At 37.7% G+C, this 16,167-nt stretch overlaps 1 protein-coding gene across 3 annotated transcripts in view; it reads right to left on the bottom strand.

Annotated features, from left to right (window-relative positions):
* ADAMTS6 (ADAM metallopeptidase with thrombospondin type 1 motif 6) overlaps positions 1 to 16,167 on the bottom strand; it is a 213,140-nt gene that overhangs the window by 12,380 nt on the left and 184,593 nt on the right. For all 3 annotated transcript variants that reach the window (XM_079784695.1, XM_079784697.1, XM_079784696.1), the window contains 3 exons: positions 12,072 to 12,276; positions 6,873 to 7,049; positions 3,884 to 4,040 (listed from right to left, as the gene is read on the bottom strand). In XM_079784695.1, coding sequence (XP_079640821.1) covers positions 3,884 to 4,040; positions 6,873 to 7,049; positions 12,072 to 12,276 — 539 coding nt within the window. The remainder of the gene's footprint in view (positions 1 to 3,883; positions 4,041 to 6,872; positions 7,050 to 12,071; positions 12,277 to 16,167) is intronic.

Below are 16,167 nucleotides of genomic sequence, written 5' to 3'. Positions count from 1 at the left end.
TATGGAAGAATGACTCCACACAGGGGAAAGACAGTATTTTAGATTCCAAGGATCTCCCTTATGCCTCCCCTGTCTTGCTTGAGATAGAGCTAAACTAGTTTCTCAGTAGCCTCTAAGAGTCAAGGGCCAAATTCTGCTGGGGAAATGGGGTCCTCTTCTACCCTCCTGCCTTAACCAGAATCTGCTCCTTCCTAGACTACTGGACTTTCCTCCCAACCTTCTCTTAGTAAGAGGCATTTTTGTCTCCCTGATCTAATTCTCAGAAACTATAGCAGGTCACTCTCCCATTACTTTCATGTAGGAGCCTCTTCTCTCTCGAAGCTATGTTATCTGCTCATTTTTATATCTATGAATGATAGTTTATGATTAAACTCAACTGATTCACCCACGTTTCCCAGGGTACACTCTGGGTTTTTCCAACTACACAAATGTCTGGCTCACAGAGCACTTAGTCTATGAAGCTTGCCTCATCCAAAGGTTAAATAAAGTCATCGGCCCTTCATTTGAGCGCTCTCAGCACGGTATAAACCTCCACATAACACGTTCCACCACCACCCCTTTTTTCAAAGTTTATTCTCTATAAGACTATGAACTTATAAAGGTATTTGAATTTTCCATAATGAATGGCAGCAGTAGGCCACAGCAAGCATTCAATAATTAGCTGTTGTTAAATAAACAGATAGTTTCAGGTATTTAAATATATTCAATATATGCTAATGGGAATCTAAAGAGATCACAAAACAAGTTATAACAGACATATTGTTTGTACTTTAGTTCTAGTTTTGTAAAAAAGAGTGATCTTCTTTTAAACGCATCAACAGCTTTAGGGGAATAACAATTCTGAGATTAGTCATACATTATAGGATTAATAATTTCCTAAAAGTTTCCTCCTTTACTGAAAAGACTAAAAATATTGTCTTAACTGCTTATTTCAGATTAATATAATAAAAGGTTATTTGTCCAGGCAGATTAAATGACTATGAGATGTTTCTCTACATAATCTGAGTAACATCACATTAAATCTATCCACTTTAAGATAATTTCTTTAAAGCAGAAAGAAGTGAAGTTACAAATGATATTCTGCCAACTTATCTAAAAAGAGCATTTCATCTTCAGCTGCAAAGCTTATGTGTAATAATTATTGACTATAGATAAACTTTTGGAGAAATTATTAAATGGCTGAAAATGAAGGGCTAAAGATAACCTCAACATATATTATTGTGGGCATGTTAAAAGCCAGTGCTTTCAGCAACGATTAAGCCTTAATCTGTCGAATCAGGTTAATGGTAATGCCAGAAGTGTGTCTACTTCATAACCAGAAGCTCTGTGTTCGTATTAAATTACCCAGTTTTAGAGAGTGAATTACAAATAGCATATAAATGTAGTTGAAACTGACATACCCTTGGACTCTGCCAAATTTGGGTTAAAATCCTGACTGTTACTTCGGAATCTTGTGATTTAGGCAAGTCACTACCTTTCTCTGTGCCTCAGTTTCCTCATCAGTAATACATACTACTCTCAGAAGGCTGTTGTCATAATTATGTAATATGCATTCTCTCTCTCTCTCTCTCTCTCTCTCTCTCTCTCTCTCTCCCTCTCTCTCTCTCTCTCTCTCGTATTTATATATGAGATATATAAGATGGGTAATAAATAAGAAGGGCCTACCATAATACCCAACAAAAATTAATTTAATATTATAATTATATCCTCCCTTCCACCTTAATGTTTATCTTCCAACTCTGATAGAAAAACAGATTCCCAAATCCATGTGATTGATCACTAATAATTTATAATGGATAAAAGTTATTTGCAAAAAAAAAAAGTTACTTGCTGCAGTCCTATAGAAGATATTTTTATTTAGATTATTTAGAGCCAGAGATTTTGCAAATTAACACTGTAACTTTGAACTAATGAAAAATAAGGCTATATTTCTTTGAAAGAGTTATACAGGAGGTATATTGTGTTGAGATTCTGATATAAAAACCAGACCATTTGTAAAGACACAATGTTTCTGTATCCTGTCATGCAAGGTGATTGGTCTTTCTAAAATCAAATTCCTACGGAACCATTAAAAAATAGGATTTAAAGAAAATCCTTCTAACTGAATAAAGCTGGTCAAAAGGAATATATCTCTTTTTAACAGGTTTATGAGAATATAATTTTCATTTGAAAAATATTAATGACTATACTTAGAGTAGTTAGTTATTTCTGTTTTACTTTGTGTTTCAAGCAGAGCCCTAGCACTGGGATTCCAACATAATTTAAATTCATGGCTTCAGATGTTCATGTGTATTTGATCATGCCTCTATTTTCATATGAGAAGGCAGTCTGACCTTCCTCACGATGCCATATTTGTCTCTATACACCCCAGTTTCGCTTATAGTGCCTTGCACAAAGTAGCATTCAGGAAATTTCAAATAAATATCTAACTGAATAAATCAAGTACAGTTAATTAAAGACAGAAGAAAATTTAGGATTTGGGTGGATATCTGTTATTAGTAAAGAAATTTCCTAATATATAACAAAGAAAATTTCAGAGCCTAAAATTTGCCCTCCTATAAAAACTGCTATGTAATTATCTTTTCTACTTTTCTACAATGAGAAAATTAGCATTTGAAACATAAGTAGTTTCAAACATATGCTTTCATTATAAGTGTAAAAAGCATGACTTTTCATCTTCATGATGGCAGAGAGCTATAGTTACATCCAAAAAGAAACAGAAGTTTTCACTCTTAAGCATGGTTCATTAGAAATCATGTCTATATTTCTAGCACAAGGTGAACACAGAATGCTAGGTTGGACGTGACCTTAGAGATTATTACTCCAATCTCTCATTATATAGATTAGTGTGGATGAAAAAGAGGCCACCTGCTAACCTGACAAGTTTAAGGCAATCTTGCAAACTCAAAGACCTAAAGTAACAAAGGATGGTCTGAAAATAAAAACCTTTAATCAAAAAGCACTTATACTGGCTAGTCATGTCCTAGGCCAGTATCTCCCTTGACAAAGATGAACTTGACCTATTGTCTTTTTGTATCTAAGATAACATACCTGTGAAAAGTCAGGGTAATTTGTAGCTTCCCTTTTTCCAGACCCCGCAGGGCACAACCAAATGCACCAGGGCACCAGGACAGATACCACAAATTCCTACACTGTTATTGTTATCATGCTAATTGTTGAGTGTTAACTATCCAGTATGTGTCTATCATTTTACTTGGTATCCAATCCCAGTGGACCGCCCCCTCATTGTATCCAACCCCTCCCCCCTTGCTTTCTCCAGCCTCCCTAATCTATCACCAATGGATTTCATGTAACCCACTTGGGTCTCCACCTTTGATTGTAATGTATAAAACAAGGTGAAAAACTGCCATTCTCTGGAGCATTATCCCAATACATTGAAATTGCTGAGTTTGGCTCAAATAAACTCACAAAAATTCTTTACAAGTGTGAATGTTTTTTACGTTAACATTAGTAAAATTAACTCCAGAAAGGTTACATGACTTAACAAGGTCATACAGTTAGGGAAAGTGTCAGGAAAAGACACAGCTTAGCTTTCATAAATGCTCTATACCAGTGGTCGGCAAACTCATTAGTCAACAGAGGCAAGTATCAACAGTACAACGACTGAAATTTCTTTTGAGAGCCAAATTTTTTAAACTTAAACTTCTTCTAACGCCACTTCTTCAAAATAGACTCGCCCAGACCATGGTATTTTGTGGTAGAGCCACACTCAAGGGGCCAAAGAGCCGCATGTGGCTCGCGAGCCGCAGTTTGCCGACCACGGCTCTATACAAACAGTGTTTTCCTGGGGCTCTTCAAACACTGGGAACCAGTATGCGTGAGTCACTAGAGACCACAGGCCTCTTCTTCTTGGGAAACTCACCTTCAGCATTGGAAGTGGGGGTACCGTCACATTTGCTTTCACACTGCTGCATCGATGCAGGCCGCACAGTTTCTGGACAGTCTCTAGATGCCTGTCCCGTGTAGGAGAGACATTGCACGATTCGCATTTGCTGTCCAAGGCCACAATGAGCAGAACACTAAACCCAAAGACAGAGAGAAACAAAATGCTGATCTCAACAATTTTCAGGAGGTAAAAAAGATACTATGTCAATTCAAATATCACATATATTTGCATTTAAAGCCCATATGTAGTTCATCTTGGAGAGGTGCATGATTAGGTTATTCTACTATAGAATTGGTTTGGAATCTTAAGGGTCATGTCATTACCCTAGAAAATGGAAGCAATATAGTTCCCAGAAGATAAGAGATGAAGATTTCTTGTACTAGCATTCCACAGTTCCAAGCAGTGCTGGTGAACTCTAATAGGAGTGTAATAAGAAAACGCTCATGATGAAGTAGAATAACGAGGGCCAGGCCATCATTATTGCTCACTACTTATTATAGGCTTGTGGGCAAACAACCTGATGGTCTACTCGTGTGCTCTGAATCTGTCCAAAGCGTTAGTTCAATGTAACAGCAGTGACTGCTATGAGGCCTGGTGACATGGTCAGTTAAAAAAAAAAAAGGGAGTTTGCCCGGCCAGCATGGCTCAGTGGTTGAGCATCCACCCATGAACCAGGAGGTCATGGTTTGATTCCCAGTCAGGGCACATGCCCAGGTTGTGGGCTCGATCCCCAGTGGAGGGCATGCAGGAGGCAGTCAATCAATGGTTTTTCTCTCATGGTTGATGTTTCTATCTCTCTCTCTCTCCTGCTCCCTTCCTCTCTGAAATCAATAAAAACATTTTTAAAAAAGAAAGTTTAAATAAGTACCACAAATTTTCTAAGGTACTATTAGCCACACAAGCCTGAGAAGCAGTCTGCTGTTAGCCAATTAGCATGTGTCCCTCTCCTTTTTTATCTATTCAGGGATTTTGTTATCTCAGAATGGAAGTTATTCTCTGAGCGGCTTAGTTTCAGTTGGGACTGATCAGCTGTCCAGGTTGAAGAAGGAGGCTCCATCTATTCTTTGGGCCTGCTACCCAGAATACCAGAAAGCCTGTGAGATTTGAGATCAAAGGGGTGAGGAGCTAAAGGGTGCCGAGACAGGCCATGGGGATATTTACAAGGTAAACAAACCAAGGCCCTGTTGGTTTTGTTTACAAAAACTCTCAAAGCACATAGAGAACTTGCAAGGATATTCATAGACACTTTTACTTTTAAGTTTCTTAACACAGAATGACAAATAACTGCACTGTAGAAATGTAGTAGAGCATCTTTGCTTTTTTTACTGGTTAATTTCAATTTTAGGAAACTAAATTGAAAATATAGATAAGAAAAGGATTCAAGGACATTTAAAAAAATAATCTCAAATTGATAACTGTAAATTTCAGGCAATCACTAACATGCAAAAACTTGCAATGGGCCTTTATATAACAGTGCATTGCAATGATGAATATATAAGGAAAGAAATTCCTACCTGGTTTAAATAAAAATTATGAGAGCATGTTTGTACTGATCCTGTTTTTTTTGTTTTTGCAAATATTTATTTTTATTTTATTTTTTTCTATCACCATTTATCCCCCCTATACCCTCTTCTATCTCCCACTCTCCCTCCCCGCAGCAATTACCATACTGTTGTCCATGTCCATGAGCTCACTCTCTCTTCTTTTTTTCTTTTTTGTTCAATCCATCCATCCCTCCAACCCCCATTCTGATTCATTAATGGTATAATATCAATTATATATTGTGACACTGTCTTACTTCTACAATGAAACACTTAATTGCATACAATGCTTATGTGTATTCCACTTGAGCACTTTGTAAATTAAACTAAATACTGTTATAGAAAACCAAATTATTAATTACTTGCTATACAAATACAAATGTTAATTATTTTATGATCATACTTCCTTTATCTCCTCACAAGGCTAATCAAGTATATTAATTTGCCTTAATGGAGACTGAAAATCTTTGCCTGCCCTCCAATGTGACAGAAGAGGTCTATAGATACTGCTATACTCTAGCAATTCTGAATTTTGGAATTTTGGCCAGAATTTTGGTAACAATCTCTATGAAATGCCATTTTTAGTAAGTAATGACAGGCCCAGAGCACAAACAAAATGGTACCAGTGTAGTTATATGCCATTATGATTTATTTTGGTCTCAGATATTAAAAAATGATTCACTACAAGGTTAACTATAAAATCACAGGAAAAGAGCATTGATAGTCTAGTAATTTAATTTCTGGAGTGTCATTTTTTTAACATAACCTAATAGATTTTCTTTTGTACACTAAAAAACAACAATACTTTAATTTTCCTTCTGTGCAAAAATATCAAGTTGCTTTTAAAGGATTTAAGGATTTACCTTCAGCAAGATAACACAATTTAAAAGTGAGAAAGAAAAAAAAAAAAGAACTGGAGCATAGACTGGAAATGGGTATAATATAAAAATAGGTACCAAAAGCCCTATATACTTGCTTCCCAATTCATAATCTCCATCAGAAAAATCCACTGAAGAATAAGTATTAATGACATCTCAAACACTGTCAATGAAAACCCCCATATCTTTTCTGTGAGGTTAAAAGGAGTTACTTTGCAAGTAGGAAAATTAAGACACTGGTGTTAACTGACTTGTTCTTAAATTAGTTGAGAGAGTTGGGATTAGAATTCAAAGTTTTGGTAGCTTGTTCAAACCTCTGGCCATCTAGACTATTTTGCTTTTAATTTTAAGTTAAAATGTCAGGATCCAAGGAGTTGGTAGAAGTGAGAAGTATGTAGGTATGGAGAAACATAGCTAAGTGTGTCTATGGGTGGCTGCTGCTGTTTGTGCATTGTTCCACGCTCATATCTTACACCTAGATTTCTATATGTTGCTACCTGTGTCTCAAGGTGCTGCCTCAGAGGAGTCCACAGTGCACTGTCTTACCTGGCCCCAGTCTCCTGTCACCCAGCGAGCAGGAGGGCAGCGGCCCAAACTGCAGCGCATGCGGGTAGGGGGTTTGCTTGTGTATGAACATTGTGCAGCTGACAATGTTTTAGAAAGGTCACTGCTCTTGCACAGAACAATCCGATGCTTGAATCCTGAACCACACTTGGGAGTGCACTGGAAAGAAAACAAATATTAATGAACAACGACAATCAAAGGGTAGAGGAAAATTCCAAGAAAGTGTTTCTTAAAGTAAATATGTGTTAGGGTATACAGTATATGTACACACTAAATTCTAGGCAAAGTCTTTCAGATATGAAAATTCCCTACGTTTTTAAGCAGAAGTACTTTTATCTTTTTCCATAAGGTCTTGAAGTGCTAAACCCAAAGTTTGCTTTTCTTGGCTAACTTATTTTCTTTTTTTATTGTGGGTAGGTTTATTCCTCGATTCCTCCCTATCCTTGGCCACATTCAGCTGTGATAAGATTCTGCTGATTTCTGGAATGTGGAATTGTTGGTTTCCTATTTTCTGGGTGTAGTCTTCTGAAGAAAATTCTTATGTTACTAGTAGACCACAAGAACCTATCTGTGTGAAGTGAGGAGTTGATTTACATGAGTATTCTCATAGTGGGGTAGCTAAGAACACATAGTCGCGGTGATGGTTTATTGTACAGAAAACCTCTGGACTTTTCCCTGTCCACCAGTTAAACATAATGAATTTTACTATTCTTTAGTTGAATTGGTCCATTCATACTAAGGAAAAACGTGCTTCTTCCTAGGTCCAAAAGGCTATTAGTTACCCCTTCTCCAGGTTAATCTGAGTGCTCTGTTCTTGAGCCACCTACATAACACAGTGACTGACTCAAGTCTTCAAGCTTTCTCTCCTGCACGTCTGAACCCTTCCTTAAAATCTGTACTTTCTCTCAGCCACATGAGAACCTTACCTACAACATTTTGAACCTGTTTATAGACCTTTCACTTAAAAAACCAAAAACATTTTCATATCTTCTATAGGTACTAGGCTGGGAGAAAGGGGGCATAAAATTGAATGACAGTCTTTTTTATTTTATTTATTTTTTATTTATTTCAGAGAGGAAGGGAGAGCGATAGATAGAAACATCAATGCTGAGAGAGAATCATTGATCAGTTGCCTCCTGCACACCCCACACCAGAAATTGAGCCTCCAACCCGGGCATGTGCCCTGCTGGGAATCGAACTGTGACCTCCTGGTTAATAGGCTGACACCCACTGAGCCATGCCAGTAAAGCCATATCATGAGAACTTAACATTTAAAATCTGACCAGATCATTTTTTTGTTGTTTGTTTTCACCTCAGTAGGATATAAGAAGTGCTTTTTGTGAGAAATGCATTTATGTTTTTGTTTAATGTTCTATGATTAAGAAATAAAAACAATTTTTTCAGAAAAAAAAAAGTATTTGAAACTACACCAGGGAAAACAATTTGGCTCTCACATGTAAAGGATAGAGATATTAATGTTTTGGGGTTAGACTGAGTTCTCTCTGGAGAGGTGGGTTTCATTTACTTAGTTATGGGGCCAGAGTGGAACCTGGGAGTAAACAAGGTGATATCACAGTTGTCTACAAAGCAAAGCACAGTCCTTTTTGAGTAGATCTCCCCACCCACCCTCCCCCGCCCTCCATCCTTCTTAAGAAATGCTACCCAAAAGTAAGTCCTATGAAGTCAACTGATTATGATGCCAGTCATCACTTGTCCAAAAGTAACTCCAAGAAACAGAACATTTTCTTTTTTTTTAATGTATTTTTTAATATACTTTATTGATTTTTTACAGAGAGAAAGGGAGAAGAATAGAGAGTTAGAAATATCGATGGGAGAGAAACATCGATCAGCTGCCTCCTGCACACCCCCTACTGGGGATGTGCCCGCAACCAAGGTACATGCCCTTGACCGGAATCGAACCTGGGACCTTTCAGTCCGCAGGCCGACGCTCTATCGACTGAGCCAAACCGGTTTCGGCAAAACAGAACATTTTCAATGGGTGCTCTGTGAGTCTAAAGAAACTATCCTGATACATCAAAAGAAAGGTTTGGGATTGCTGGAGCACATCCACAGTATGCTTTTAAGTTAGATGCCAATAGAGAGAAAAACAGAAAACTATTTAAGTTCAACATAGCATGGGTGATCCCAAGAGTGAGGCTAGATGATAAGGAATGGGAAAGCTGTGGCTTCATTAGTTTCACAAAAGGCTTCTGAAGAGCCATTTTCTACTGAGGTAATTTGGCTTTTTTTTTCTTTTGCCATAAGCACCGGGTGGGTTTCACTGATGGAGAAAACGAAAAATGGTTCCTGGCCTTGTAACAATGGAAATTTTATATTAGAATGGCCGGCAATGAAAAGAGAAAGGTCAAAGGGTACATTCCTCTTCCTGCAACATGTTTCCACCAGTCGAGCCTCACCCTTGTGATTAGAGAGCTCAGACAGATGATAGTTGGACATGGGAGAGGGCAGAAAAAGGAGGGAAGTTTTCATGGGCGTGTCAAAAGAAATATGGTGTGAAATATTTGCAAAAGTTAACGGAAAGAGATTGAACATTGTCTGCCCTTCTGTCGGCAGGGGCCTCCTTTTTTCATTAGTGGGAGGTGTTCCCTTCCTCTGGGAAGAACAGGCTCCTTGTTCTCACTTTGATTTCCACTTAATGCTCTTTACTTTCACTTATTTTTAACCCATCTAGGGAAGAGGTGGGCTTCCTGGTAACATAAGGAAATGGAAAAGAGAGAGTGCACCCCTCTTGTGGAAAATAAACAGGACTGAATGGGGCAAAAATCATCTTTCCTCCTGAATAAAGGATGAAGATGATGGTACCAATGGGTCCAACTAGAATCTTTGAGATAGTAATGGCAGCATTTCTTGACCAGTGCTTACCCTAGGATCATTTTCCTGCATTGTCTGTGGAGAGACATCAGAGGCTACCGATCCTTTATTCAAGGTGACTGTCCCAACACATACCCTTGATGCCTTCAGCACAACTTCTTTCCCCCAAACTTTGACTCAGCTATCTTAAAGAAGACAGCAGCAATGTGACTCAAAGCCCCTTTAGTTTACACATACGTCTTCAGGCAGCTCCTAAGAGTGCCTAGGAGCCTCTAAGACTGGATAGATAAGAATCAAACTTCTAAAAGAGGGTAACTACAACCAATATGAGGTTGAATTAGGAAGAAAACTTTAAAATGCTATTTGGAATGGAAATGTACAGTAATATACTATTTCTCAATGTAATTAAAAATACAATTACATGAGAAGGCTTTGGTGTTTTAGTGGTTGGTACAAATTCTTTTCTAGTTTATGCATATGAGCTTGTCAACTTTTTCTACTTTCTGTAGAAAAATGATGTGGTATAGAACTTTGTATTCAAGCCTTCTTATTACCTAGCACTACTTTAGACAATCTTATCATCCATTTATTCTTTAAAACCAACCCTTTTCTCCAACCCTACATGATCTTTGTGTTTCTGTTGTTTCTCTTCTCAGAAATACCTTCTCTAGTTTCCCAGTTCTCTTTCCTACTTCAAATCCTATATTCCCTCAACATTCAGCTCAATTCCCAAGAACTGAAAAACCTTCCAATCCTACTTCAGGCCATTCTGACCTCCTCAGCTCTGAATTTCTATATCACTTACACATTATACCATACAATCCACCATTTTATTAAATACTCTCTTATATTATTCTCCAGTTGTTAAATGGATATTTCTTCTTTTCCCAATCTTATAAATTCTTTTGTATTCTCCATAGTGACTAAACTAGTGTGTTTAATAAAACTCAATAATACTTGCTGACTTGACATGAAACCCTAAAACTGTGGCAATCATCAGGCCTCCCAATTATGATTCTATTCTCCAAGAACAAATTTGTCATCATTAATCAAAGACTATTGATGGACTTCTATATGGGTCTTGGAAACAACTCTGCAGAACCTCTACTCTTTATCAAAGGATGTTACTTTTCCAATGAATTTAGGAGTTAATCCAGCCACTGTTAGGGTTCAGACGAGTTCATACTATTTTTCATAACCACTGAGTGAATAATACCAAGAATATCTCTACATCTGCTTGAAACACAACTAAAATTTAGGTGGGCAGAATGTAATTACTGGAGCTGGACTATGGCCAGGGAGTTTGGGAGAACACTCCCAATGCCTGCCAAAGATTGTACATGGATAATCACAACTGGTCAAAATCTCCATTCCCACATCCTTCTGTGAGCCCCATACCTCTAGCAAACTAAGGCCCTCAAGCAGTAAGAGTCACAGGGGGAAAGTTACATCCAGAGGTTTCTAAATAGCAAATTTGTTGTTTATTTTTTGAGAAATTTATGAGGTCTATAGAAAACATCTAAAGCAAGTACCACAATGTTTCTAGGAGGAAATGCATCTTGTTTTGCCAACCAGAAGAATGACCATTAGCCCTGTAACCAGGTACTCATCCTTCTTGCCATTAACCGACACTACAGAAGGCCTCAGCTTTCCTTTGGGAATGTGGAGAATGGTGTAGAGTGTATATGTATATGTATATGTCTCCTGCAGAATAAGGAATTAAGAATGAACTCTACCTCTTACCTCATTTTTCATGAGACTGGTTTTTTTGTTGTTGTTGTTTTGTTTTTGAGACCTCTAGCTTATATTAGGCTCTTTTCTATACATGTCTGCCAGAAAAACATTATTTTAGTCAGGTCTTCCCCAATGACCATTTACATGGAGGTACTGATAGAATCTAAATTTGACTTTTTGGTGTGTAACACGTCAGCTCCAGGTTTCTTCTCTTTGTATAATAAGTGATAATAAATTGACAAAGATTCATATCTGAGCTATGTAGTTAGGCTAGAAGATTACTTGGGAAAAAAGATATGTCACTAATTCTGAGCCTATGAGGCTGTTCAAGGACAGTAAAGAAGAAAAACCACTTAGAGGAGTACTCACTATAATATTCTTTCAAATTCACTTGAGGCTTATTTTGAATCAGACTAGTTTCTCATTGATTTCCCTGACCCCAAAAAACTTACTTCCTGATAAGCAGCAATAAAATATAACATGGCCAAATTCACTGTTTTATACCCCTTACTGATTGAGTTCTAAGATGCTCACATGCTCAGGTGTCCTTAATATGAAATGCTTTGGTGTTAATAGTTAAGACATCTCAAAACATACAGCTCCCGATGTCCTTACCTCTGACCAGTCCAAAGCCACCCACTGAGGCGGACATGGCAGGCTGTTGCAGGACTCTATTTCAGCAGGCCGGTGTGTTAAGCAAGCACTGTAGTCCAGTGTCTTCTCCTCAGAAGGTCCCATCTTTCTGATGCAGAACACTGCTCTTGTACGCAATCCACCGTCACAAGTCTTGCTACACTCTGACCAATCTCCAATGAACCACCTGCAGCAAGAAGTGGGAGAAACCCAGAAAAGAATTTCCTCAGTGCAGCCAGAGATTTTCAGCTGAGTGAAGGCACTTTTGTCAATAGACTACATCCTTTTCCTAGAACAGATGACATTGCAGTTTTGTTGATGTGACAAATGACAAATGGAAGAACTTTTAAGGAAAAAATAACTCACTGTCAGTTGCCTCCTAAACTGTAGTGCAGTATGTATCTTTTAACCTCTTTGATTCTTCTCCTTTTTTATTAATTTCTAAAATGAGGATAATGATACAATTGTGAGACTGTTATGAGGATTAAGTAAGGCAATATACGAAGCTGCCAGTCACGTGTTATAAATGTTTAACGACTGGCTCTTCATAGGAGGGAGGGAATCCTGACTTGTTGCATTTGCCCTTTTTTTATATGACCACTTTGAGTTACCACACAGATATAGTGAACGTGAAAAGAGAAGACATGCTACTAATAGGGTTTCAGGAGACAGTGCTAGCTGGCCTCAGCACACCACAGAGAGCTTCTAACAGAGGGTCTGACCTACGACAGTAGCTGTTATTACTAATACATCGAGGCTGCTTCTCTCACAATTGAGGATTTTATGCTAAAACTTAGAGATTTGTTCTGATTCCCAGACATGAATGTCAGGCTCTGTAGGAACTAGAGGGCCTTCCCTTCCTTATGGGGGTAGAGGAGGCTCAGGCATCCACCCTGAAGGCATGACAGTCTTAAACACCTGCAGTAAGAGCAGAGCCCTGAGCCAGCTCTGTGAAAACATCAGCTCCTTGCTTTGACCCCTTTACTCATAAAAATAACTTCTACACAGCTAAAGAGGGAAGAAACTGAAATATCTTAACAAGGTGAACATCTCCCATTTATGGATAAATTACTCCTTTTCCCTAAAGTCATCAGGGAACTTTCATACATATAACTTCAGGATGTGTGTGTGTGTGTAACTTCCACAGGACTCACTTTTGAGGCACATTAATTGGTACAAGGGGTGTGAATCATGATGCAAATCAGACCAATGACAATTTGGCTTTAGAATTTTTATATTTCAACTAGTGCAAAAGGGACCCCTTTCCTTTCTGGTCACAAAGGTAAGAGCTGCAGGTGGCCTTAAAGTGGAATTAGCTGGTTTGAAGGAATGCAGAGGAGCTAGAGTCCTAATGGTGTGCGAGCTCTTGATTCTAGCCATGCCTCAAGCTAGGTCCATTCCTATAGTTCCCTGAGACTTGTCCTATAAACCAGCAAACCCTCTTGTGTGCTAAAGCTAGCTGAAATTGAAGTTGTATTATTTCTAACCAGAGTCCTGGCTGACATATTGTTGTATTTAATTTAATAAATATATGCTGAATGCCTACTGTGTTCAAGGCATCGTGCTTTGTTTTAGGGAAGAAGAACATAAAACCATGTGTTAGGAAAATGGTTCTCCAAAGTCATGAAAAGAACAATGATGGAACTAGGACTTGATTCCCCATCAGTTGCTATTTCCACTTAATTTCACTTTTAATACAGCTAAATAGTAGAATCTTGGTCACAAGCATGAGGTCACAAGACATTTTCTTCAATCCATGACTATAAATCATGCAACTATCAATGGATACGCTCATGCTTTTGGGTGGGCAACTACCCAGAGAGAAAAGTCTGAACGCTTAAGAACAAATTGCTCACTATTTCAGCAACCTTAGCTCATTGTGCCAGTTTTATGTGTGGAAGATGGTTCCTTAGTGAAGTCAGAGTACTAGCAGCCTAAATTTGAGCCTGCATTTAGCCAAATATGCCACAATGTCCTTTGCTTATTATTATTTGAATTATCTTTACTTATAGAGGAAAACCAGCATTTAGGGGTATCATAATTAAACAGTTTCTCAGCTTATTGTCAAAATCTAAAAATTTTCAACCTAAAATTGATTTAAAGAATAATAATTTAATCTTGAATTTTAAAAATCTGACATTAACCTTTTTTTCTAAGTCATTTTCCAGAGAAGATTTAAAGTGGTTTTCATCTTCTTTCTGTTTTGTTTTCCACAGATGAACATGATCCCAAGATGTTAGTACCATTTTTGGTAAAGAGGAAAATGTGTACTGAGAATAATAACTTGCATGCCAGCCATAGTGAAACTCTGATTCAATTCGCAACAGTGATTTCATCACCAAGATTAGGGGATAAAACAGAAATGTGTATACTCAGCCACAAAATGTTCAGTCATACCACCTCCAGCCATGATCTCATTAGGTCTCATAATGTAAGAGGGATGGAGGCCCTCAAATTAAACACAGGTGCCCAGAATAACAGCAGTGATTCAGGGGGTGTTGCTGTTCTTTGTTGCACGAGGTCAGGGCCACCTCCGCCTTTTTATTCTTTATCCTCTCTTTATTGCCAACCATCTCTTAGCTGAGATGTGTCACTCCAGCATTTAACTTGGAATGTACGAAAGTAAAAGTATAAACCACCCTCCCCATTTCCCTTCTGACTGTAACTCTGATTTCAGGCGTCATAGTCAATTCCTGTTGCATCTTTATTGCTCAGAAAATCATCCCTCCCCATGTCTCTCTGAAGGATTAAATCACACTCCAAGTATTTACATAGTTTTGCAACTTTACCACTACATCTACTGTTTCAGTTTCTCCACCCCCCTGTCCAGTTGAAGACAGACAGCTTTCTTCACCTGCATTCTCCATGTATTTGACCCTCTGATGACATTTCCCCCTACTTCTTCTTTTCCTCCTCTAGATTCGGTGGTAACAATCTAAACACAAAAGTTCTCTCTGGGAATGTCACTGGCTGAATCGTTATAGCCTGAACAATACTGGAGCTGTTTCTCTCTGGGCTGAAGACACGTTGGTCAAACTGTCTTCATCCTCACAAGCACCCTCAGATCCATTAGACACTAACAATGAGTGGATTCATATTTGAGTGTCTGGAATAAAAGTGCTTGGTGTAGCCTATGTAATTTGATTTGCAGTATCTGTACACTAATAGGTCAAACAATAATATTAATGGGAGGAGGAAATAAGAGAGACACTAGAAAAAACTTTTCCCCAACTTTGGTTAACCAGAATATTTTAGAAGAAAGAACTCATCATAAAATCAGAATATTATTTTTGCTTTTTTAACTTAAAGGGAAATGGCAGAGCACATAAAAATAAATTTATATTAGATATTTGGATTATGAGTGAAAGAGATTGAGAGGTTGAAATGCGTATTAAGATTTTCCAACGTTTATCCAAGAGTCAAGGGTCTAGTTATCAAAACTTTTTATAAATACCACATAGCAAAATGAAAAAGAATCTTCAGAATTTGACCGTAACATCTTTACTCAGAGAGGTTCAAGTATGTAACCTATTAACTACTTGTAAATAGTAAAACTTTCCTAGGTTTTAAAATAGTTTTTAGAACAATTTTCAAAACAAAAAGTTGGTAAAAAAGAAAAAAAAAGAAAAATTGCTCTTTCCTCAGCTAATTGGCAAACGAATCTAATACTAAGCAGTAGCCTCTATGCCCTAAACATTTTTCTAAATAAAAAAAAAATCAATGTAATAAACATCTCTGAAATTGTGGCAATTGAGAATATGTTGATGAAACAAAAGTAAAAGTATTAAAATGCCAGCAGACGTGTGATTTGTAACTTAGAAAGTTGGTGATGTCTGGTATAATGGGAAAAAATCACTAGAGATCAGCTACCCTCATCTGTAAAATGATGGGAGTTGGCCTACATGATTTCTATAATTCTTCCCAGGTCTTAAATTTTGGAGTTTTATAGAGGACTCTGATGAATCTTTTTCTAAACTTAACTAATTATAATTGTCTATGGGTGAGGCACAATGAGTCAAATAATTGTTGAAAGTTCTACCATAAAAGATATCATTAAATTAAGCCTAGCCCCTTGGTA

This window comes from Cnephaeus nilssonii, assembly GCF_951640355.1.
Source record: "Cnephaeus nilssonii genome assembly, chromosome: 2".
Lineage (NCBI taxonomy): Eukaryota > Metazoa > Chordata > Mammalia > Chiroptera > Vespertilionidae > Cnephaeus > Cnephaeus nilssonii.
This window is presented reverse-complemented; position numbering and strand designations above follow the sequence as displayed.